Consider the following 25,692-nt stretch of genomic DNA (forward strand, 5'->3'; position numbering starts at 1 on the left):
AGTGCTGCACAGGTCGGCTGCACTGGTGCAACAAGTGTGCAGCAAAAGGATTGGCAGCAAGGTGCTGCACAGTTCGGCTGCACAGATGTAGCAAAGACAGGGCAGCAAGGTGCAGAAAGGATGCTGCACAGGTCGATGTTGCTGCACTGTTCGGCCTCCAAAATGGTCCTGGGGCAGGGGAAGACAAGGCACAACAAGCAAGCGGAAAGCACACGGTGGCACATAGAAAACAAGGCGGTGCGGCGCGAGGGATGCAGAAGAGCGAGCAGAGCAGGCTCATCCCTATCCGTCCGTACCCCCACCGTTGGCTACACTACCCTAGCCCCCCTTGTATTTACAATCCGTCTCTACGTCTTGTCTCCCATATCCCCCTCTAAGCCAAATTCGTCTCCCAATCCCTCCCAGGAAGGAAGGGATGGAACAAACACAATGTCACATTACGTCATGATGCGTCTTACGTCCAAACAGTTCACAGAGCCTCGTTGTGGAGCTCGTCCTCCTAGGTGACTGGCTCTGGATGGTGCGAAGGGATTTCTGACATCCTAACTACTCTAATGACATTTACTTTTAACCTACCCGGGCTCGTACCCTGCCAATCGGCCTCTTTAAACTATGTGATTCTAAGAACCCGAATTCCCATTGCCCACTCGGTGGTGCTCTCTGAATTTGGGTCTCACTCCCGCAAATTTTCACTCTGTGCCCTCGCACAATTTCGGGGCTGGGTCGTGTGGCCCTACCAGCAGGTCTACCTACCTGCACACCTCAGCCACTGAAGCCCCCACCCAAGCTTACCTGCTCCTCGTGACTACCTAATCGGGGAAGGCCTTCCCTGGCTCTTACCCCCTCTGTGCCCACTTTGGCATCGGGCAACCTGGGTCCTCTCCTGGGATCCTCGGGCCCCACTCACAACTACTCTAACCGGCTCCCAGAGCCTACCTACGGCCTCACCTGGACTAAAAACTACCAGTGGCGGAGTGCCCCAATAACCATACGCACCAATTAAGCCACACGCCCAGCCATGTCACTGACTCATGCACCCAACGAAACACTGCCTTTCTACTACCCGCACCACAGGTGTCAATATCCATACAATTTACCTATGCCCTCTACCTGGCTTTACACTACCCCCCCCCCCCCCGGGCTTCGCGAATGGCTTCCACCTCCCCCCATTCACTCCTTCGCACCATGCACTCCACACCACTCATTCCACACCAATTACTTCCACTCACTTATCTCGCACACCATTTATCTCGCACACCCTTTGTGCTCACACACCTCAAACACAATTCCACTTTTTCTCACCCACACAATTCCGTTTATTTTCAAACACACAGCATCATCTATCTTTCTCATTTCCCCTTACACTCGTGCTTCCCCGTCGTCCCTTTACACTATGCACATCCTTTTCTTTATCATCCACCTAAGCTACCTACGTCCCCGCTATAGTACAGGTATCACTACTTAAATCTCATTCTCTACTGTCTGCTAGTTCCCTAACATTATCCTAGCCCTCCATCGGCTAGCTTCGGTGCCCCATGGAGGCAACCATTGCTGGCACCCCCATGTGCCTAACCCTGCCATCCCTCTAAACTAGTGCTCATGTGCCCCGTGTGGGGAATGGTGACACTACCATCCCCCCATGGGGGGGGGGGGGTTGGACTCCTCTCAGTCCTCTATGCTACGAGCCTCTTCATGTGGATGTACGCGATCCATGCGAGTGGTTTGTCGCCTGTATGGGGTGTCCGTCTGGCATTTTTGATCCAAGGGGGGAAGGGATGGATGGGCCCAGGTTCAGAGCTCCATTGCTGCGCAAGGCCTCGCGGTCCCACGCACGGTGACCTAGCCGGCCACGGTCGGAGCACCTCACCTGACAGGGTGCGTGGCTCCGAAAACTCCTACCTCCCCTTGAACCCGGCGATCACCCTTGCCACCACGGCACGGCACCAATCATACAGTGCGGGGGCCAGAGGCACGAGTCGTGCATGCCGGTCCTTGTGAGACCGGCGCAGTACGGATTCCCTCCAGTCCCTGCTGCACACAACTCACCCGGGGCTCATGTCTTCTATCCGTCCCGCTAGGCGCTCCCACCCCACCCCCCCCCCCCCCCCCGGTCGGTGTCGATGCTTGAGCCGCGTCCTCACCACTCGCGACCCATTCCACATTCGCGCACCCAGGCACCCCTGTGCCTCCCACACATCCCATTATCACACTCTCCTGTGCACACCCTTCTCTTACACACTCAGGTGCACACCACCCAGGTGCACTCACACCTTCCACACATGTCGTTACACACTCTTTCCGCAAACAGTCTGGTGTGCATTCTTTCTCACACTCTGTACTCGTACCTGCACACCTAGGTGCACTCATGCCTTTCACACACTTCAGTACACACTTTTCTTCTGTGCACTTGGCCCTCGCACACTCTTTTTCCACACCCCCAGGTGCACACTCTCCCGTTACACACTCTGTAACACACACTTTTCCTGCACCCTCCAGTGCACACTTTTCCGTTACATACTCCGTAACACACTCTTTTCCTGTACCCTCTGGTGCACACTTTTCCATTACATACTCCGTAACACACTCTTTTCCTGAACCCTCTGGCGCACACTTTTCCGTTACACACTCCGTACTCACACACTCCGAACTCACACGTTACACACTCAGACTCTCTCACACTCCGTACCGGTCGCCCTCGTACACCGCACAATGGGCCCATCGCAAACGCCCGGGTCTCGCCTCTGTCCCAAGCGTGCCGAAAACCCGTTCGCGCCAAACACATTCGCACCATTTTTGCAACTCACCTCGGGGACCTCCTTCCCCGGCTGCACCTGCAAACTTTCCATTGAGTTAGCAAGCCCGGCATCACGGTGCAAATATGAACTTTGTGCGCATTCCATTTCTTTCTCCCGCGATTTGCTCCCCGATTCTACCGTCTCTTCGGCCCCAATTATTTATTTTACCTCGACGATCGCCGGCGCCCATGAAATTTTCTTTTCCAACTCAACCCTCGCCGGCGCCCCCAAAATTTATTTGTCCAATTCGACGATCGCCGGCTTCTCTAGCACTTCCTCTCGCGTCGCGACCCTCAAAGCCCCGGTCAACATGGCTGTCCTTTGCTTAAGCTGACTCTCCATGTGTTCCTCGTATCGCTTCACCTCGTCGCGTGCCACCGCAAACTTCTCGCTCAACATGCGCCCTATCTCCTCCCCTGCCTCTTCCATGTCCCTTCTGTATTCCTCCCTCATCTTTTCCATGTCACACCTCCATTTTTCCCTTCTTGACTCTTCTCTCCTTTTTCCCATTTCCCAGGTGGGTTTGTCCCCCAATTCTTTCATTTGGCCACCCATTGTGCTTTCCAACCCTTCCATGTTACACCTTGATTCGATTAGATTGGTGTCCATTTTTCCACTCACCTTTTCCCTTTCACACCTCCTTTCTTTCATTTCCCTTATTTCGTTTTCCAACCCTTCCTTCATTTCTTTCGTTTGTGCTAAGATTTGTGTCATGAGTAACTGCATCTTGGAACTCACTTGCACAACGGGTTTGGCTTCCGCCGCCGCCACGTGTGAGGCGCCGCCATTTTCTTTACCTACTGCCGCACCCTTTTCAGCTTCCACTACCAACTGTCCCTGCCAGTCCTGGGTCATCAGTTTCTCTTCTTTTATTATTCCCACCGGCATTTGACCGCCTTGGCCAGCCATGGTACAAATTCAAATTTGATTTTAAAACTAAATTTTATCCACACATAATTTCGTGTGCGTGAAGCGCACTCTAGGTCCAATTATCTCACACTCCCAAACACCAATTTGCTGTGGCCAATTTGTCCCAAAAATTTTTTTTAGGGTTCAAATCCCACTCCTGACACCAAATTGTTGCAGATCTCCGAAAGCCCGTTCCTGTTACAAAGAGGGGATTAAGCCCCTTTTTTCCCCCGGGGTCTTCAGGTCCTCGAGACCGAATTGCCACTGCCGGGCAAACGTGAAAAAGGGTATCGGGACAAATTCGCACATACCTTTAACCCACGCTGCCACGAAAGCGGGGATCGAGCCTCGCACAAGCCATGCTTAATCGAGTACCCCCGAGCGGTATGCATATCATGTGACTCGTGCTGTTACTTTTATTGGAACCCGAATCAAGTGGTTTTATTCGTACCATGTGAAGCCAATGGATGGAAGGGACAGGACGGTCAAATCAGAGGAAGAACAGAATTTATTTACACTATTATGTACAATGAATCAGGATGAAGGCAAGGGGGACACAGAGCAGAGCTAATCAATCTTACTTATTTCCTAGACACGGGCCCAATCACTCACACGGGGAAATGGAAGAAGAGCAGGTTCGCGTGCCAAACGCGCCTTGCTGCCGGTCACTCCCGGACAGCTCGCTCGTGGTGTAGCCCGCTGGCGGTCACGGCACGTATGTAGAAGAAATGCAGGCAGGAGGAGATCGTGCGTGTGTGGCCCGGCAGGGGTCGTCCTCTCGAGCACACGATTAATACAGCGGAAAAGCGCAGGGTACAGGGCACGGGGCAAGTTCGTGTACCACGAGGCTATTACAACAGTCAATTCAAGCACTTCGACTTGTTCAGGGCTGGGCGACTTTCACTCCTCGTCTCTCGTTATTGATCTCACCCGTTCTGCCGCCCACTAACTCTCACAGCTCTCTCTCCTCTCGTGTGTTCTCGTGCATCTTACTCATGCGTGTTCTGCTGCTGTTCTGGTAAATGGGCTCGGGGCAGGGCCTTATATGGCACCTCCCGATTTTACCCAAATGTTCCAAGCCCCGCCTCCTGCCGCAGTGGTAAGCCACTCCCCTCGAGCCCTGATTGGCGGCTCATTGCTTACCGGCCACTCCCCCTGCAGCGCGTCCCTTCCGCCTTGCCAGACTTGTTGAAGGCCTACCGTGTGGCATTTCAGCGCCAAACAAAAAGCACCAAAGCAAAGCGCCAAAAGAACACCGAAGCTCACTGGACTACTCAACGCAAAACTAAACACAGGAAAGGACTACGCTTACATTTATGAAGAAATAACTGAACTATCATGAGGCTTCATGTTGGGGTGCAACTAACTAAGAGGGGGAATTAACCTTTATTCCAAAACCACAACAATATATATACAGACTTGGCATTTAATGTGGAATATTTTTTTTTCTTGACTTGGGTTTACTTTCTGAACTCAGTATATCAATCTGGTGAGTTTCTTTTACCCTTCAGTGATGTCTTTGTTGAAAGAACCATGTCACTGATTGTCTTTCGCAGCAAGAAGTCAATAACAGGCTTTTATCACAGGTGGCGTGACAAAATGTAAGGACAGGTACATTTGACGATTGGCTTCACAATCAGGTATATAAGGGTTGTTGCGTTCTGTATTAGTGGAAAACAACTGCTGCACGTCTACTAAAGTTATTCCCGCTTCCTCTGGAGATGGTCCGTCAACTTGACAATGCTGTTTGTCATGGAGTGGTGGCTTTACGAAATTCTGGCGTGAAACAGCGTGCTATTGCTCAGCAGTATGGCATCACTCAAGGTGAGGTGTCAAAGATCCTGAAACGAAATGCTCAGAGGGGTGTCCCTACTACAATACCGAGGCCAGGACGTCCACGCAGAACCACGAGGAGAGATGATCACCAGCTGCACCGGTTAGTCTGCAATGGCCATACCAAGTCAGCTAATCGGCTTAGGGCTCAGTGGCAGCAACTGACAAATGTGCCTGTATCCAGAAGGCTAGTCAACCAACGACTGGTTCAAGCAGGCTATCGTGCCAGGCGTCCCCTGAGAAAGCCACGCCTGACCAGACAACACTGCCAGCGCCGATTGCAGTGAGCCAGAGAGCACCGTCAAAGGCAGCCGGGACACTGGAATCATGTGATCTTCAGTGACGAGTCTAGATTTCTGGTCTATCGTCAGGATGGCCGCGTCCGAGTGCGCAGACAAGTGCATGAAGCCTACAACAAAGATTATATAGTGCCAAGAGTCCAAGTTGTAGGTGGTGAGGTGACCGTTTGGGCTGCTTTTCATTCAGGGGACAAAACTGACCTGGTTGTTCTGAATGGAAACCTGAACCAGTTCAAGTGCAGGGCCATTCTGGAAGAAGCATTCCTTCCATTTGCTCGTGCAGCCTTTCGAGGAAACTTTGTCTTCCAAGATGACAATGCACGGCCTCATCGTGCTCGCATGATCCAACACTTTCTTGCTGACCGAGGTGTAGAGCATATGGAGTGGCCTGCCATGTCCCCGGATATGAATCCGACAGAGAACTTGTGGGCAGAATTAACGCGTCAAATCGACAACGTGGACCAGCAGCCCACCTCTGTGCGTGAATTGCAGCAGGCTATTGTCACTGCATGGCAAGCGATTCCTGTCTAAACCTTGGCAAATCTCGTGAACAGTATGCCTCAACGTGTACATGATCTCCTGAATGCTCGTGGGGGTTACACGAAGTACTGAACTGTAATTTTACTGTCCGTAATCCCAGTCGTAATTTAACTTTTGTTTTTGTTAAAAAAAAATTTGGCTAATGTGCAAAATAAAGAGATACTTCTGGAAAACGTACAGAAGTTTAACACAGTACCATCCATGAATTGAGTTCGATATCAGTTAACATCACTTTCAACTATCAATTTATTTGCTTCGAATGTCAAATGTGGTTTTTGTTTCTTTTAAAGGTCACATTAACAAAATGTAGAATAATTTCCACATAATTCCAATGAACTTTTGGTTCTAAGACATCTTGAAAAGTAAGTTCACCCCCACCAAAAAATATTCCATATTAAATGCCAAGTCTGTATATATATATATATATATATATATATATATATATATTGTTACAGACGTGGTTAAAGATGTTATATTTGCCGAGCGGAGGCTCCGCGACCGAACAGTGCTTCCCTGACTAAAACCCGATTTACCCCAAACTTTGGCCGGATCGCGCCACCGCTATTCAATCGGGAAAACTCTAAAGCGACCGAATGCAAAGAGGAAGAAGACGTACAGAAGCGTAACTGGGTTTATTATTTACACACATATAAGCAAGAAGAAAGCAGTCACGTTTATTTACAGGGACATGAGACGCAGGTGACACAGTGAAATCTTTAGCTTATACAGACTTATTGTTACTACCCAGGACAGCACGAACAGAACAAACTCACGTACGCAAATGGATGGAAATTGCAGGCAGGAATGACAGGAGGTGGGTGGCTGGAGGAAGGCACAGAGCTGGCTGGAGTTTGATCCCGCACGGGACGTCGGGCTGGACCTCGACGGCCGCCGATGCCACCGATCCTGTCGTGTGCGTGGGGTAGCGGGTCAGAGCTGCTTGGTGGAGCCAAGCCAACGCTGCTGGTGGGGGGTCTGGCGTGACGGGTTCTCTCTCCCTCTCTCACTAACTCCAGGACTCTTTCTCTGGTGCTTAGTCCAACTCTTCCTCACCACCGACAACTCAACGCAACCCCTCCACTCTACGCAAACACTGACCGCCACTGACGACCAACCCAGCTCTGACCAAAAAAAACACACACTCCGCTCTTGTCGTAGCTCATTCCGCCCAAGCTCATCTGCCTCGGGAAACGCCCTGCCGTGGGTTATATAGGCCCCGCCCCTCAACCTTTGCGAACCTCCTCGATCGCTCTTCCTCCGCCCTCTCTAGCCAAACCCCTGGCTCATGGTTGGTCGAGTGGGGCTGGCTCACTCCTCCCCTCTATGACGAGGTGGAGACACGCCTTTCTTCTCCGACCTGCCTCGTGGTCAATGGCGGTTGAAGAGAAAACCGCCCAAAATGCAGTTGGCCATCGAAACGAACTGAAAGGGGACCTATTCTTATTTCACTTGGTACAATGGAGTATTTAAGTTAATGGGAGACACAGCCTTACCCTAAGACACATAATAAGATATAACTATCAAACAGGGGTATTCTATGATTGGCTGACGTGTATGCTTTTGGACTAATTATGGGACGCCCTTTGACCTTTACACAACTCCGGAGGCAGGAGGCGCAGAATTAAAAAAAAAAAAAAAAAACACCTTTAGAGGCCATTTTTCCCAGCAAAGCGGGGGTTGGCCTTTTTCGGGAACCGTGGTTGTTGTTGTTTTTTGGTCCCCTTTTTGAAGCAATGTTTTACGGCCGGGTGCCCTTCCTGACGCCAACCCTTTTTGCCGCCTTTAACGACAAACAGGGAATTACCAGTGAACTGGTACTCAATTTGGACTATAAACAGGCGCAGAATAAACAATAATAATAATAAAGCACACAATAAAAAAAAAATACAGTCCTCATATCCGCAACACTGCACCCTCCTCCTCTTAGGCACGTCCCGGGCCTACAACTTTTATTTAGTGTGACACGTAGGTGTAGTTCCCTCAACTTTTAACCTGACCCTGAGTGCGACAGTTTTTAAAACATAAATAAATGTGTCCCGCTGCTCCATTGCACCCTGCCTAACAGACTTATGCCCACAGCTAACCGAATTGCGGAATGGTCTTCAAACTACACACTGACGGTGGGGAGCATTATTTACAATTGACACTACTTTTATTTACAAGACTAACCCAGGACCTGTAATTGTTCTTTCTGGGGGGAGACAGTCTGCTCTGCATCGACGCACCATGAAAGCACCCAAAAACGCACCAATACACCCCCAAGCACCAATCGGTGCAGTCATCACTGTTCATCAATGTTCAACAATAAAAATAACCAAACAATCCCTAACCCTGCAGGTGATCTCTTGCTCTTCGGCTCCCTCTGCTGGTTATTATTATTGTCTTCCGGTTGTTGTCTTTCTTTCATTTTCTTACTGACGGCCTATTTGCAATAAAGCTTGCCCAAACGTGTCCATTTTATTTATTTTATTTATGGCCCACAGGGCCGACTACGTGTGGTTCACCTGTGGGGCATCGGTGCCCTGTGGCCAAGGTCCGCCAGCAAGATTTCGGGCCCTCATGGCCGGTTCCAGCAGAGGGGCCATGCCCCAACCCATGGGGTCCATAAGTGGTGCTCGGCCACAGACATGTGGTCCATAATGTGGTGCATCGATGCAGACAGCTGGTTCTGGGAATTCCGGGCGCACAATGGAGGACTCACGCACGCTCCCCTCGGCGCCTAATGGTGCACAGGTCATGTGGGAGACAAAAGGGGGAAGACAAATGAGCGAGAGGTAAGGTCACAAGGGTACACATCAATAAGGCAATGCAAGGCGAAATGCGCACGGAGGGCGAAGTGAGAAAGCTCGTCCCTACCGTACGTCACCCCCCCCTGTCACCTACACTACCCTTGCCCTTACCCCATATGTACAAAAATCTACACATTTACCAATCCGTCGCTACAGTCCCGTCTTCCCCATATTTCCCATACCAAATTCGTCACCACAATCCCTCTATCCAAAATTTGCCATCACCCAATTCGTCATCAACCCTCATAAGGAGGAAGAGATGGAACATCAAGCACAATGTCACACCCACGTCATGATGCGTCTCACAAGCCAAAACATTTGCACATAAAAATAATTAAACCAACCTGGCGTGGTGTGGAGGTACGTCATCTCAGGTGAGTTGATGCAGATGGTGCAAGGAGATTCTTCATCCTAACTATCCTCTAAATGACTTTAACACACTTTACACTACCCGGGGTCTCTCCCTGCCAATCCATTGGCCACTTACACTATGGGTTCTAAAAACCAATTCCCATTGACCAAACTGTGGTGCTTCTCAATTTGGGGTCTCACTCCCCCGATTCATCTCCCGGTGCCCTTGCACAATTTCTGGGCTGTGACGTGTAGCTCTCCCAGCAGGTCTACCCACCTGCACACCTCCACCACTGCAGTTGCCACCCGAGCTTACCTGCTCCTAACCTATCTAACTGGGGAAGGCCCCTCCTGGCTCTGTCACCCCTCTGGTGCCTTCTGGCACTGGGCTACCCGGGTCCGTCCTCCGGATCCTCGGGCCCCATCCACAACTACCGGCTCCCAGAGCCCACCTGCGGCCTCACCTGGCTGACATCCTCACAGTGGTGGAGTGCCCAAACCAACTACACACACTAACAGGCTACACGCCCAGCCATTTCCACAACACTAATGCACCCATCCAAATCACCATTCTTCCACCCGCACCACAGATACCAATATCCAACCACAATTTACCTATACCCTCTACCTAACACTTACACTACCCGCCCCGGGTATTCGTGATGGGGGTCCATTCTTCCCCCATTCACACCTTCGCACCATCCACTCCACTCCACAATTTCCATCATACTCACTCCACGACCATCCATTCCAATACTCCAGATATTCCACACTACCATTTATTCCACACAACCATTCTCCATACACCTGTTGTTGCACACCTGTGCAATCACACCTGGTGCCACCTGCACCCTCCTCCTCTTCCTGGACCAGTTGGTCAACACAACACACATCACCATCACCATCACCATCACTCAAACACTGCTCCATACACCTGTTGAGTTGCACACCTGTGCAATCACACCTGTTCAATCACACCTCTTCAATCCTCAAACACACGGCATCATCTAAGCTAACTACTCCCCTGAAACTTGCGCTTCCCAGTCGCCCCTTTAAACTATTGCGCTCCCTCGTCATTATCATCCACACTAATCTACCTGCGTCCCCACTCCAGGTATCATTGTCACTACCTAACCTTAACGTCACCTAAGGTCATCTTCTAGGTCCCTACACACGATATATCCTAACCCTCCCGGGCTAGTTTTCACTGCCATCAACCCCATAATCTAGTGCTCCTTTGCCCCCCTGCTGTGAGGGATGGTGGATTGCCCATCCCACCACATCGGGGAGGTCCCACTATCAATTTTGCTCACCAAATTTCAGCCAATCAAAAATTTTGCCAATCATCTGCCAATCACCGTACCAATCATCAAATTTCGCCTTTTTCTAATTTTGGGTCCAAAACACTAACCTCATCACCCGTCTACTTATTAGATCCTCTCGGTGCGCCAATTCACGTCTACAGCCCGGCTTCGTAAAGCCGAGCAATGAATGCGGGTTCTTTGGTGCCGGCGGCTGGATGCGTCCGGCACTCGGTGCAGGGACGGGGGCTTACCCGTGCCGAGATCCCATGCACCACCTCGGCGCGGAGCCATCCAATTGCCCGATCTCGACCTGCCGGAACGTCTCAATAAAAAGTGGTCGCCATGACGACCCTTCCTATCGGGCTGCCCACTCCGCCTAGTGGAGCACGGACGCGGCCGTTCAAAGCGAGGCCCAGCGTGGATCGCGTACGGCGGTCCTTTCGAACCCGCCGTGATTCAGATCCCCGCTGGTTCTCGCGGCACGCGAAGCTGCCCGACGCGCACCGAGGGCCCGATTCGGCTAAATGTCGTTCTAACCGCTAACCCAGTTACCGTCGATGCCTCACCTGCATGCTTACACGCATACGCTACCCCTTCCTTGCTCATACACCCAGCTGTTCCCATGCTCCTCGTCATCGCACCTTCTCTTACACACCCAGGTACACTCATTCCGCTCCCAGACTTGGTCACACACCTGACCACCGAACACCTTTGCACACATTCGTCGCTCGCACACCTCACCAACACACCTCTTCGCGCCCCCTCCTCGGTCACGTCCTCCGTGACAATCACAGGTGTGCTCTCACTCACACACCCAACCACGTGCCTCACGACCAACTCAAGTGTGCATTCCCACACACGCTCTACCATTCCAGGTGTGCATCCTTCCATTCCAGGTGTACATCCTCGCTCACCTGTCACAACCAACTCACGCTCCGTGTCACTCTCATTACTTTCACCACCACTCTGGACAGCGCACTCACCCTTACTCTCGACAGCGCACTCTTTCCTCATGCACCCATCCGTTACACACCTTTCTTGCGCACACTCTTGCACACACTCTCCCGTTACATCCTCTGTAACACTCACCACAGGCGTGCATTCTCCCTCACTCTTGACAGCGCACTCTTTCCCCATGCACACGTCCGTTACACACCTTTCTCGCGCATCCTCTTGCGCACACTCTTTCGTTACTTCCTCCGTAACACTAACCACAGGCGTGCATGCTTCCGTTACATCCTCTGTAACACTTCTCACTACGCGCTTCCATGTGCTCCCTTGCACACGCGCTACGACCGACTCACTCTCAACAGCACACTCACTCCTTGGTGCGCACTTTTTCCTCACACACCCCATGGTCGGACATTCTCGCACACCTCTTCCTTCGCACACCAGTCCTGTCGCACACTTCACCAACGGCCTCTCACGAACACCCGGGTCCACATCAACCCCCAAGCCGACTGAAGCTCCCCTCACATCATGTACATTTCCACGTATATCGCCACTCACCTTGGCACCTCGTCTCCGCACCTCCTTTGCCACCTGCAAACTCTTTATTTGGTTAGCGAGCATATCATTATGAGTTGAGCACCGACCTTGCACATATTCCATCACCTCCTCCTGTATTTCTCTCTTAGTTTCTGTCCGTCTCTTCTTAATTTCACTCACCTCTTCTTCCACTTCCTCTAATTTTTGCTTCACCTCTTTTATTTCCCGGTGCGTCTCCTCAAGTTCGTCCTCTAAGGCTACCTTGACCGTCTCTATGTGCGTCCTCACCTCTCGGTCCTTCGTTTCCATTACCTCTGTCACCTCGTCCAACCTCGTTGTCAGTCCCTCACGTACCATCTGACATTGCCTCTGTGTCGCTATCAAGTCCTTTTTTATGTCGTTTTGTGTCGCTTTTAAACCTCCTAGTACCGCAGTGTTCCTTTGAACCTGCTCCACTAACTCCGTTTGTCCCTCTGTCAGCTGTTCCACCTCCTCCGTCAGATCTTCTATTCCCCCTTGTAACTTAGCCGTATTATTCCTCACCTCTTTCTCTATATGCTTTTCGCCTCCCTTTACCTCCTCGCGTACCCCCGAGACCTCCTCACTTACACCTCGTCGTATCTCCTCTTTCATCTCCTCCATCTGGTTCCCCATCTGTTCGATTTCCCGGGCGGATTGCTCCCCTATTTCCCGCAATTTGTCTTCCATCCTATTTTCTAACCCCATTAACCCATTTTTCACCCCCTCTAACTGATTCTCCTGGGCAGCCATTCTATTTTCCACCCCCGTTAACCCATTCTTTACCTCTTTTATGCCGTTGTCTAACCCCTCAAATTTAGCTTCTAGCCGTTCCCCCATTTCTCCCATTTTGCCCCCCATTTCGCCCCCCAATCGCTCACTATCAGCCCTTGCTTCGTCCCTCATTGCCCCCATACTGTTTTTCAAACCTCCAATTTGGTCTCCCATTTGTCCCATAAAGGCCCCCATCATTCTGTTTTCCATTTCTTCACTATTCTTGTCCATAAGGGCCTTCATTTGTATCATAAAAAGGTTCAAATCCACCAGCGGCGCTGCTAAATTTGGTGCCGCTACACCCACGTGCGCGAGGACGCCATTTTGTGCGTCTGAAACCTCTGCAACCACATTGCCATTTTTCGCCTCCTCCCTTTCCTCCACATACATTTCCCCGAGGTCCTGGGTCGATTCTACTCCGTCTATCTCTTTCTCTCCCACCGGCATCCCGTCGCCTTGACCAGCCATGGCGCGATTTCAAAATTCGAGTTTTCCTTTAAAAACAAAACAATTTCCAGCTGCTTGTAATTTTGAGCGCGTTAAGCGCGCTTCGGGCCTCGTATCTCACTCCCCGACACCCAATTGTTACAGACGCGGTTAAAGATGTTATATTTGCCGAGCGGAGGCTCCGCGACCGAACAGTGCTTCCCTGACTAAAACCCGATTTACCCCAAACTTTGGCCGGATCACGCCACCGCTATTCAATCGGGAAAACTCTAAAGCGACCGAATGCAAAGAGGAAGAAGACGTACAGAAGCGTAACTGGGTTTATTATTTACACACATATAAGCAAGAAGAAAGCAGTCACGTTTATTTACAGGGACATGAGACGCAGGTGACACAGTGAAATCTTTAGCTTATACACACTTATTGTTACTACCCAGGACAGCACGAACAGAACAAACTCACGTACGCAAATGGATGGGAATTGTAGGCAGGAATGACAGGAGGTGGGTGGCTGGAGGAATGCACGGAGCTGGCTGGAGTTTGATCCCGCACGGGACGTCGGGCTGGACCCCGACGGCCGCCGATGCCACCGATCCTGTCGTGTGCGCGGGGTAGCGGGTCGGAGCTGCTTGGTGGAGCCAAGCCAACGCTGCTGGTGGGGGGTCTGGCATGACGGGTTCTCTCTCCCTCTCTCACTAACTCCAGGACTCTTTCTCTGGTGCTTAGTCCAACTCTTCCTCACCACCGACAACTCAACGCAACCCCTCCACTCTACGCAAACACTGACCCCCACTGACGACCAACCCAGCTCTGACCAAAAAAACCACACACTCTGCTCTTGTCGTAGCTCATTCCGTCCAAGCTCATCTGCCTCGGGAAACGCCCTGCCGTGGGTTATATAGGCCCCGCCCCTCAACCTTTGCGAACCTCCTCGATCGCTCTTCCTCCGCCCTCTCTAGCCAAACCCCTGGCTCATGGTTGGTCGAGTGGGGCTGGCTGATAATATATATATATATATATATATATATATATATATATATATATATATATATATATATATATATATATATATATATATATAAGTGGGGGTGCTGATAATCCACCCCTCTATGACGAGGTGGAGACACGCCTTTCTTCTCCGACCCTGCCTCGTGGTCAATGGCGGTTGAAGAGAAAACCACCCAAAATGCAGTTGGCCATCGAAACGAACTGAAAGGGGACCTATTCTTATTTCACTTGGTACAATGGAGTATTTAAGTTAATGGGAGACACAGCCTTACCCTAAGACACATAATAAGATATAACTATCGAACAGGGGTATTCTATGATTGGCTGACGTGTATGCTTTTGGACTAATTATGGGACGCCCTTTGACCTTTACACAACTCCGGAGGCAGGAGGCGCAGAATAAACAATAATAATAATAAAGCACGCAATAAAAAAAAAAATACAGTCCTCATATCCGCAACAATATATATATATATATATATATATATATATATATATATATATATATATATATATATATATATATATATATATATATATATAATGGGATCCGTTGACTTAGGACTCAAGACTCATGACAGAGAAAAGGAACAACTGATATATTTATTTGATTCGTCAAACACACAAGCTTGGTGGAGAGCAAAACGCTTAAAATGGAGGCCCACAAGGACCAAAATTCCAACAAGATGCTCTGAAATAATTCGGTCAAGCTTTCATTTTATAAAGGGAATATTGGGGTGTGGTTTTAGCTCTCGAGACAAAGGAAAGACAGAGTCGTCTCCAAGGTCATTCAAGGGTCAAACAACATGTTGACTACTTTCTAGAAACCTGATTTTTGGGGGAAAGTTCAGCAAGTCGTAAAAATGTCAAACATGAAAGTGATCTAACTCAGTTTTCAACGGGGACTGGAAAAGATAGGTTGGTCTTCACAGAGTGAGGGATTATATCATCAGGGCCTGAACTTACAAAACATATAACTTCTTATAACAAGCTTCCAAAGGAATATTTCGACAGTAAGAGAACATGCCATCACAGTAACTTAACTCTTTAACAGGAAATATAATGGATAAAGTTTGCAAAGCAACACATACAAATTAGTTATTTTTTGGTAATTGGTCAGGCAATAATAGAACACAACGGGGGGGGGGGGTCTGAACCCCCACGTATATATATACTAGCAGAAGTACCCGGCATTGCCGTGTGGGTGAGGGGAGGGGGGGAGGTCTGACAGTGAGGATGGAACATCACGTGATCGCTCTGAGTGAATCAGCGAGCTGCTCCGGCACCGGCTGAGATTCCGTGTATAATGTTCCTCGCTGAAATGCGCTAAGATAAATATGATTATTTTTTTTACATCTCTTCAAATATTTTTAGGTAGGCCATGTTCTTCCCAGGCTCATTGACCATGTCTATGCCAAATATCAAGCACGTGAGCCTTCTCCGTTTAGGAGTCTATCGGTAACATACACACACACACACACACACACACACACACAAACTGTGTTTTATATATATATATATATATATATATATATATATAATGGTATCTGTAATCTGGTTCTCCAACCTAATGAGCGGACAACATGACATCATCGCCATGCACGTCCGCCTTGCCTGCAAAGTTCCAGAGGAACCATCTAGCAGTGCGTCATTACGGATTATAAATACAGATACTGTCACAAGTGCATGCAAAACTCACAGTTACCGACCTGGTTTCGCCCTTGTTGGGGCTTCATCAGGGCAACGCAGTGAGGCTTTCCATACACTTGTAACTCTGTGACCCTTTCGGTTTTATATCAGTCACTATGCGACCTTCATATCATCAGTGGAGAACTGCCAGCAAGGTGTCCCATACAGCTGCTGCTGCACCTTGTGTCATACAACTCCCAACCGCAACCAGGTCGACTCCATATGATGAGTGCATACCAGAGATAACGTCACCGCGTGGCAGGCGGTGCGTATCGCTCCCAGCAAGGTGCAGCAGCAGCTGTATGGGACACCTTGCTGGCGGTTCTCCACTGATGATATGAAGGTCGCATAGTGACTGATATAAAAACCGAAAGGGTCACAGAGTTACAAGTGTATGGAAAGCCTCACTATGTTGCCCTGATGAAGCCCCAACAAGGGCGAAACCAGGTCGGTAACTGTGAGTTTTGCATGCACTTGTGACAGTATCTGTATTTATAATCCGTAATGACGCACTGCTAGATGGTTCCTCTGGAACTTTGCAGGCAAGGCGGACGTGCATGGCGATGACGTCATGTTGTCCGCTCATTAGGTTGGAGAACCAGATTACAGATACCATTATTAGTAACTCCCAACCGCAACCAGGTCGACTCCATATGATGAGTGGATACCAGAGATAACGTCACCGCGTGGCAGGCGGTGCGTATCGCTCCCAGCAAGGTGCAGCAGCAGCTGTATGGGACACCTTGCTGGCGGTTCTCCACTGATGATATGAAGGTCGCATAGTGACTGATATATATATATATATATATATATATATATATATATATATATATATATATATATATATATATATATATATTCTATCTGATGAAAACCAATTTTATCATTTTGCCGATGACTGCATCACATGTACAATGATACATCGACACTTGTGAACAGCTAAATGCTGCTGAAGGCTTTTGCCAGGTCAAGATAAACCGCTGGTCGGATAGTTGGACCATGAGGTTGAACCCCAGCATGTCACACACTCGCGCACACTCGCACACAACCGCACACACTCTTTCTCTCTCCACAAAGATCAGCAGTCAAACTATCCAATACACTTCCCTGGAGAGCCACTGGAAGAAATGCAGTCCCTCGAACTTCTTGGCCTCATGTATGTGCTGTAACCATTTATGGTAGGATCATATCTCCAATCTAGCATCAAAGGCATCTATAGAGCTAACCCTAACCCTAACAACTCGCACTGTGCTCATCACGGTGTATAGAACACAGCTCCTTGCTCTGGGGTGGTGCTCTTGCTTCCCACACCATGGTCCTTTTGAGACACTCCAAAACAAGGTCCTCCACCCCATTGGTATCTGAACAGAAGGCAGATTCCCAAGGATTCTCATTATTCAACCAGTGTCAGGTTGAAGGGGGGGGGGGGGCGTTATTTTATACATGTTTATAACTGGCCTTGCTCCTCATGCCCTCTTCCATCCTCGCTCCCCATACACCTTCTGCCCTTTCACGTCACATACATTTCTCAAGAAACTCTCATCTGTCATCACTTCAAGTGCAAACTAGTTGTCCACATGCATTCATTAGTCCCCTTGTTTTCCCAAATGTGAAATAACCTCAATGTACATGTTTTTTCATCCTCATTTCAGTTTTTCACCCCTCAGCCCAAATTGGGCTAAAGGGTATTGTCGCCACGGGCGTCGTCCGGGCGTCCGGACGTCCGCCAACTTTTGGTTTCCAGCAATTTCAAGGAGAACGGCTTGTCAGATTAAATCCATTTTTGCAGTGTGTGTTGGGGTTGAGTAGAAGAAGGTTCCTTTCGAAAATGGGCGCGCTGCAATTTTCAATATGGCCGCCACGGCAGCCATCCGGGCGTCCGTCAACTTTTGGTTTCTGTCAATTTCGAGCAGAACGGCTTGACCGATTAAATCCATTTTTGCAGTGTGTATTGGGGTTGAGTAGAGGAAGGTTCCTTTCGAAAAAGGTTACGCTGCAATTTTCAATATGGCCGCCACGGCAGCCATCTTGAAATTGGTTTCCGTCAATTTCAAGCAGAACGGATTGTCCGATTAAATACATTTTTGCAGTGTTTGTTGGGGTTGAGTAGAGGAAGGTTCCTTTCGAAAATGGGTGCGCTGCGATTTTCATTATGGCCGCCACGGCAGCCATTTTGAAATTGGTTTCCACCATGCATAGGCTGAGGGGTTACGCCCGCTTTGTGGTGCTATTTTTTTTAATTTGCTGGCCATCACTACCTAATGTGCTCACTTATGCAGATCCATGATCTGTTTTATACAAGCTAATTCTTTCCCATTCTATTCCTCCCTGGGCCATTGTTCCTCATTTTTGTGTTTACTCTTTTTGTAAATCAACCCCTTCCTAACAGCATACCCCTTAGTAGTCTGTAAACCTAGTTGCCTTTGATGATTACCTCCTACCTTAGCCTAGACCCTTGTAGAGAATATAAATGCTGTGTGACATCCAGCGTAACGTCCTAATCCAAAGGAACAGGGATACCCTTTCTTTAGACCAAAGGACCGCCAACCTATACGTAAATAGGACATTACATCGAATATGATCGTTCTGCTGTTGTCCTTCAATAGACCTAACCTGTGCTTGATGTCATGAACAGACAAATGTATATCCATATCTAGATATCTAAAAGATGAGCATGACTCTCTCTCTTTTTATCCATTTGGCCTACAATATTTGGAGGTCTTCCATTTGACCATTTCAATCAATATTTCTATCCATTTGACCTCAATTGGAGGTCTTCCATCCAAGTCCTTACTGGGTCAGGTCTGCTTAGCTCCCAAGATCTGATAGAGTCTGGCTTGGTCAAGTTAATTTGAGAAAAATGGAATGACAATAGGTTAAGGAAAATAGAGTTTGTAATTTCAGGAGGATGGTATGGGGCGTTGTTTATCCAGTTCCTAGCGTTTAGAAAAGACAACATATGAGGTAGTATGAGGAGATGAGGATGAGAAGTATAGGGAAGGAGGGCAGGAAATGGAATCTGGCAAATTGAAAATTCCGCTATTTCACAAATATAATATGGAAATGGAACACAACTGAACTCAGCAAGCAGAGAAAAGTTCAAACCTAACGTTTCAGCGATAAAGTTGCAGAAATATTCACTAAATTCATAACTTACTACTTTATCTTTAACCGATGGACGACGACAAACTGCAGCACAAGGAGGTCTCAGCAGGTGTAGTGAAGTTTAGTTAGTGTAAATAATTTTCAATTCGTTATACACAATCATATCGAACACATTGCATCGGAGCAGGGGCATGGCATCGTCAATCAATGTGTTCCTGCAGTGAAGGACACGCATCCATTGTTGTCACGTCATGATCATCATCTGCTGCAGGAAGAGGCACAGCTCGAGGGTGCAGCTATGGGGTCTGGTGCAGGCGAAATTGGCGTCACATTTTTTTCCAGCACTTAGCGATGGCATTGCCTGGCGTCTGCACTTTGTTCCTTCCGTCTCAATAACCAGATTACGTACCGGCGACTGACGCGCAACGTTGCCTGCAACGGAACCGATGTGAACAGATGCAACACCGTGCACATCCGTTATTACCCTGCGCTCGCCAAGCGAAAAGCGGGATTAAGCATTCAGTTACATACGTATGTGTGCCGTGTGCAGTACGTGTCTGAATTTTAAAAATTCATTTTCTCGGCAACCGTTGGTCCGATGGACACGTAATTTTCACCATAGGAGCGCCTCCTCCTTTAGAATATTTTAATGATAATCATGACGTCATTGGTCATGTAGTACAGGCGCCATCTTGGAAAAACCTAAAAATGTTGCACCTCTATATCTCAAACCGCTGCACGAATTTTTTTGAAACATGGCTCATTGTAAATAACTCCATATGGGGAATAGGTGTTGTTAACGATGACGTCATTGGTGTCATAATTATGACGTCATAATTCAACAGGGATAACGCTTAGTCTTTTCATTTTGAAATGTATTGAGCGTGATGTATGCAACAATTATATAGATAATATAAATCGATGATGTCATCACTCACGTGGTCTGGCAGCCATATCGGATCAAAGACAAAAAAAATGTTCAAAAACAGAAGAGTTGGCTCACAACAAGTTGACTACGCAGGGTAAGTATTCTATGAATACCATATAGTTCCCAATGTAGATCAGTGAGTCCTTAGACTGACCTAGAAGTAGATAAATTAACAGTGATTCAATTGTTCCGTTAAATTGTTAAATCATTGTAAAAGGACCAAAGCGCAAAAAATCTGGAACAAAACGCCTGAGAAACGATAATTCCGTCAAGCATTTAAAAGTCAAACCACCAGCTGATCCACCTTCGTGAATTCATATCATTTCAAAAATGGTGACGTCAATCCAACATTGATATTAATTGTGTCGGTTTAAAATATGTCCACGATATAGGAGAGTTGTTATGATTCCTGGAGGGAGGCATTAAGTAAGTGGTCGGTCCCGCTTTTTGAAGAATTTTTTTTTCTTCCATTATTTTGTTAATTGTTTAATTTTTCGATTTGCAATTATTTAATCTTTCCACAATCTACAATTATTTAATACTAGCCGAAACCCGTGGAACATCCACGGAAGGGAGGATGTGGTGTATGGATAGAGTGTACCATTATGGATGGCATAGGGGAGCGCTCATGGGATCTTCTTCTTCCGTTAAGCTCCAATTTTTTCTCTTTAAGTTAAGTCCAATCAGTCCTCTCTGCTCGAAGTGCTCAGGCCATGCCTTCCTGCTCTCATACTTTTATTTCCGTTCGGTGTAGAAAGAGATTGACATATCGTTCGTCTGTTTTCAGCTCGTTATCTTTAAGCTTCCTTACGTCTCGCCACCTGCTACACCTCTCTGAGTTACGAGGATTTATGCAACGCACCCCGAGTATCGCAACGTCACTCCATTTAACTTTATTAAAATGATGATAAAGACGTTTCCTTATATATCCTAATTTAAAATGTTCAAGGGAATAAAAAGACCATTTGGTTCACACCACCCATGTTCACACTACTCGACTGTCCAATCAGCGGACGGCTCGCTTCGCCTTCACCCAGCAGACGCCAATACGATGGCGTCGTTAAATGGCGTCGTATCCGCAGTTAATCGGATGCTTTTGGGCCCCAACGTCGGCTAATTCCGATTTTTCGAGTATGGCTGAACGTGATAAACAAAGAGCGCGGTTCGTAGATCATAAATCCATTAGTGCCGTGGGCATCGGGTCACTGGGTGCGGCGTAAAAGGGATAACAAAGTCGAGTCCTTACGCTATTATTATATAGATTTCCCCAAATTTTCAATTATTTATTATATATATTTAATTTTTTTAATTTTCAACTTGTTTTTTTAAATAATTTAATAATTTTAATTATTTATTTTTCCAATTTTCAAAATTTTCAATTATTATGTTTTCCAATCTTCAATTATTTCATTTTCAAGTTTTTTTTGTTTTCCCCAATTTTCAATTATAGAATCTTTTTTCAACTTTCAAATAATTAATTTTTCCATTATTTATCCTTTTAATTGAAAAACCCCAAAAACATTAATTTTCATCCTGAGGCAGAATTTAAAGTGCTACCAATTGGCTAATATTACGAGTTGGCTTTGAAGGAACCATCAGCAATCACAGAATGCCACCATCTCGTTAACATTTGACTTCAACTTTCGGTTAAAGCTAAGATTCCCTAATTTAACTTCGAATTCTCATTAAATTTCAAGTGAATCAGATGAAAATTGACGATTTTAGAAATTTGACCTATGTTGACCTTTTGGCCGATGTGCAACTTAAAAATAATTTGTGGTTGTATTCAGTGACCTGATATGTCAATTATCTTCAAATTTCAAGTCAATCGGATGAAAATTGAGGATTTTAGGAGTTTGACAAAGTTGTTGACCTTTGGCCTATGTTGATCTTTTGACCTCAAAATCAATAGGCTTCTTCTTTATTACCATCTATACCATTTCGTGAAGTTTTGTAAAGAACATATTGTGACCTGTAGGCGATTGACATACAAACAAACAGACAGACAGACAAGCAGACAGAATAACGCACAATAACAACCAATATACTTGAAAAATCTTCGATTTTCGCAAGTAAATAAATTAGCAATTTAAGTGAGTCCATTTTTTTAACTGTATGTATAATTGCTTATAGGAAGAAAGCAATGCATCTTCGAGGTCCATTCAACAGGCGTCATGAAATGCCAAACTGTTTTGAGATGAGGGAACAGATTGATGTATCACGTGATGTACAGCAAATTGTCCATCAAATGTGGTCTCTTCAGGTTTGACGTGCCATTCCGAGCCTGCTTGACCGTTTCAATTCCCCTTCCTGTTCGTTCCCCCCAGGGACGTGTGCCACGAGCTGCTGGGTCACGTGCCCCTCTTTGCGGATCCGAACTTCGCCACGTTTTCCCAGGTACGTCTGGAATACAAATCCTGCCTTTAAACACAGACATTTCTCTCTGTCTATTGACACATGGGCTGAATATATCGCGAGTAAAACAATCACCGACAAAACATATTTTACACATTGATCTAAGGCTCATGGAGGACCTTGTACATAAACCAGATGCAGGCCAAATACATTATCGGTGTATTCTTTTTTTTATGAATTACAAGTATATCGGTAGACAATGGACAAATACGTGGTGTATATTAACCTGGTTTTGACAATGTGTAACCTCTACAGATAGTCAGGTTCACTATGTTTTTTCGTTCAAAATTTTGGTAGATTAGCAAAACTATACATTTTTGGAATATTCAGAGCATGAGGAATCCAAAAATTAATGTTTACATTTGCGTAGACACCTTTGCGAAAATGACACTCAGGACAGTGATGAAGATCTGTAAAAGCATATTCCTGAACGGTATAGACCTCGTAGATCCTGTGTATAGGACTTATAGTTCAATCTGATACTACCTATAACTTCCTATAACAACCTATAACTTCAAAGGACTTGCACAATCATGTATTATGTAATACAGTTATATCACAAATATAAAGACAATGGTTTTCAATTACCTTTGTTTGTTGCTTTTCTATAACCCTGAGCACTATTTTGAGGCCTTTATTGGATTCCTTGACCCAGAAAACATAGGATTAGCATATTTAATTAAGTCTCTAGGTTGACTCGAAGCCGAGATCGCGCAAAATATGTATTTTATGGCGGCCATTTTCAAAATCCAAAATGGCGGCGATGCACGTGTCTGTGCAAATGCCAACATTGATTTTCAGATTCTCCATGCTCTGAAGATTCCAAAAATGTACAGGTTTGCTAATCCCAAAATTTTGAAAGAAATTATATTTGTTAACATAGTGAACCTGACTAGGAACGACTTACAGGTTCAGATGGGAACATGAACAATCCAACCTATCTAGTAATCTTTTCATTAGTCCTTTCACAAAATGCTGGCAAGATAGCTTTGAGCTGTGTACCCTGGGTTCGAATCCCAACCCAGCTGCAAACAGTCACCCTGGTGTTTCACATGCACATCAATGTGCATTGTCCATGGGAACAACATGAAGCCAGGGGCCCCGTCTGCCATGCTACATCTGTCATTGCTGGACATTTCATAACTGCTATTTACAAATTCTTTCCCAAATCATCTTCATTTGAACGTCAGCTTGGCCAACCAGTTCATGAACGACTTGGGCCAAAAGTATTATCCAGCCAAACGCCCAAAATGGTGAAAATCATTGGGAACATTAAAGGAAGTGGTAGTAGTCCTTTTCACGAGTCTTTATAGCCAATTAGTAAAGGGGTGAAGATTTAGGACTGCAAACGAAATACCTGTGTATATGTTGGAACCCATCTGTGGATCGGTCCCATCGGCCGATGGGTCTGACCCATCTGTGGATGCACGAGAAATGACAATGCAGACCCATCGGCCGATGGGTCTGCGCCATCTGCGGATGTGTTGTTCACCTTGAAGGAATGTGTATGCATCAATGGTGGATGAGTATGTTTATTTGAACCTAAAAATAAGCAATTGATGTCATAAATGTTTATAAAGCAGTCCGTGACATGTGGTTTGTCGATAACCGTTTGTCGATAAGATAAAAATAAGATAATATTTTTAGGTTCAAATAAACATACTAATCCACCATTGATGCATACACATTCCTTCAAGGTGAACAACACATCCGCAGATGGGTCAGACCCATCGGCCGATGGGACCGATCCACAGATGGGTTCCAACATATACATTATACAGGGTGATTCACATACGACGTACTATTTTGTTTTTGAATAACTCTGTGTTGCGTGAACCGATTTACTTGTAATTTGCAGCACTTATAGACAAATGTTCCCCATTTATTGTGCGAAAATTTCATTGAAAAATAATTGATATAAATTTAGTTATGGGTCTCGATATTTAGTTATGGGTATTTAGTTATGGGTCTCGCTCGGAAAGCTTCTCAGAAGCTGGTGTCGGCGCGTTTCGTCTGGCACGGCCTTCGACGAAACATCCGCGACTGGGCCAATGCCTGCACGGCCTGCCAGCGGGTCAAGGTCCACCGCCACACCCAGGCCCCGCTGGCACCTTTCGCCGTGCCTGAACGGCGTTTCGACCACGTCCACGTGGACCTGGTGGGTCCCCTGCCCCCCTCGCGGGGGTTCACCCACCTGCTCACCATGGTGGACAGGACCACCAGGTGGTCGGAGGCCGTGCCCCTCGCCTCCACCCCCACCGCCGACGTGGCGCAGGCGTTCATCGCCACCTGGATCGCGCGCTTCGGCGCACCAGCGGACATCTCGTCCGACCGCGGCCCACAGTTCACGTCTGAGCTTTGGGGTGCGGTCACCCGTTCGTTGGGGGTCATGCTGCACCGCACCACGGCCTACCACCCCCAAGCCAATGGGTTGTGTGAACGGTTTCACCGCTCCATGAAGGCCGCACTCATGGCCGGCCTTCAGGACGACGGTTGGGCCGACCGGCTGCCGTGGGTCCTTTTGGGCCTTCGCACGGCCCCCAAGGAAGACCTCCAGGCGTCCGCCGCCGAGATCGTCTACGGCCAGCCGCTCCGCGTCCCGGGCGAATTCGTGCCCGACGCTACCAGTCCCTGGTCCGCCGCTCGCCAGCGCCCGGACCTCCAGGAGGCCGCCCGACGATTTGCCCCCGTGCCGACGTCCCGCCACGGTGGCCCCCAGTCCTACGTCCCCCCGGCGCTTCGCACAGCGGAGTACGTCTTTGTGCGTCATGACGCGCACCGGGGGCCACTCCGGCCGCCGTACAAGTCTTTCATCGTCGACTTTGGCGGCCGGCCGGACCGGATTTCTGTGGACCGCCTCAAACCGGCGCACATGGACGTCGACCGACCACCACGGTTGGCCCTTCCTCCGCCGCTCGACAACCCACCACCACGTCGGACCCCTCCCCACGACCCTCCAGGGGTCGCTTCGGCCGGGTCATCCGGACAACCCTTAAATTG

The 25,692-nt window shown here is 47.7% G+C and overlaps 1 protein-coding gene across 1 annotated transcript in view; it reads left to right on the forward strand.

The window, feature by feature from the left end:
* Positions 1-25,692, forward strand: part of PAH (phenylalanine hydroxylase) — a 264,258-nt gene that overhangs the window by 153,864 nt on the left and 84,702 nt on the right. Inside the window, exon 8 of the mRNA XM_068109782.2 lies at positions 22,605-22,674. Coding sequence (XP_067965883.1) covers positions 22,605-22,674 — 70 coding nt within the window. The remainder of the gene's footprint in view (positions 1-22,604; positions 22,675-25,692) is intronic.

Source organism: Myxine glutinosa, chromosome 1, assembly GCF_964187855.1.
Source record: "Myxine glutinosa chromosome 1, kmMyxGlut1.1, whole genome shotgun sequence".
Taxonomy (NCBI): domain Eukaryota; kingdom Metazoa; phylum Chordata; class Myxini; order Myxiniformes; family Myxinidae; genus Myxine; species Myxine glutinosa.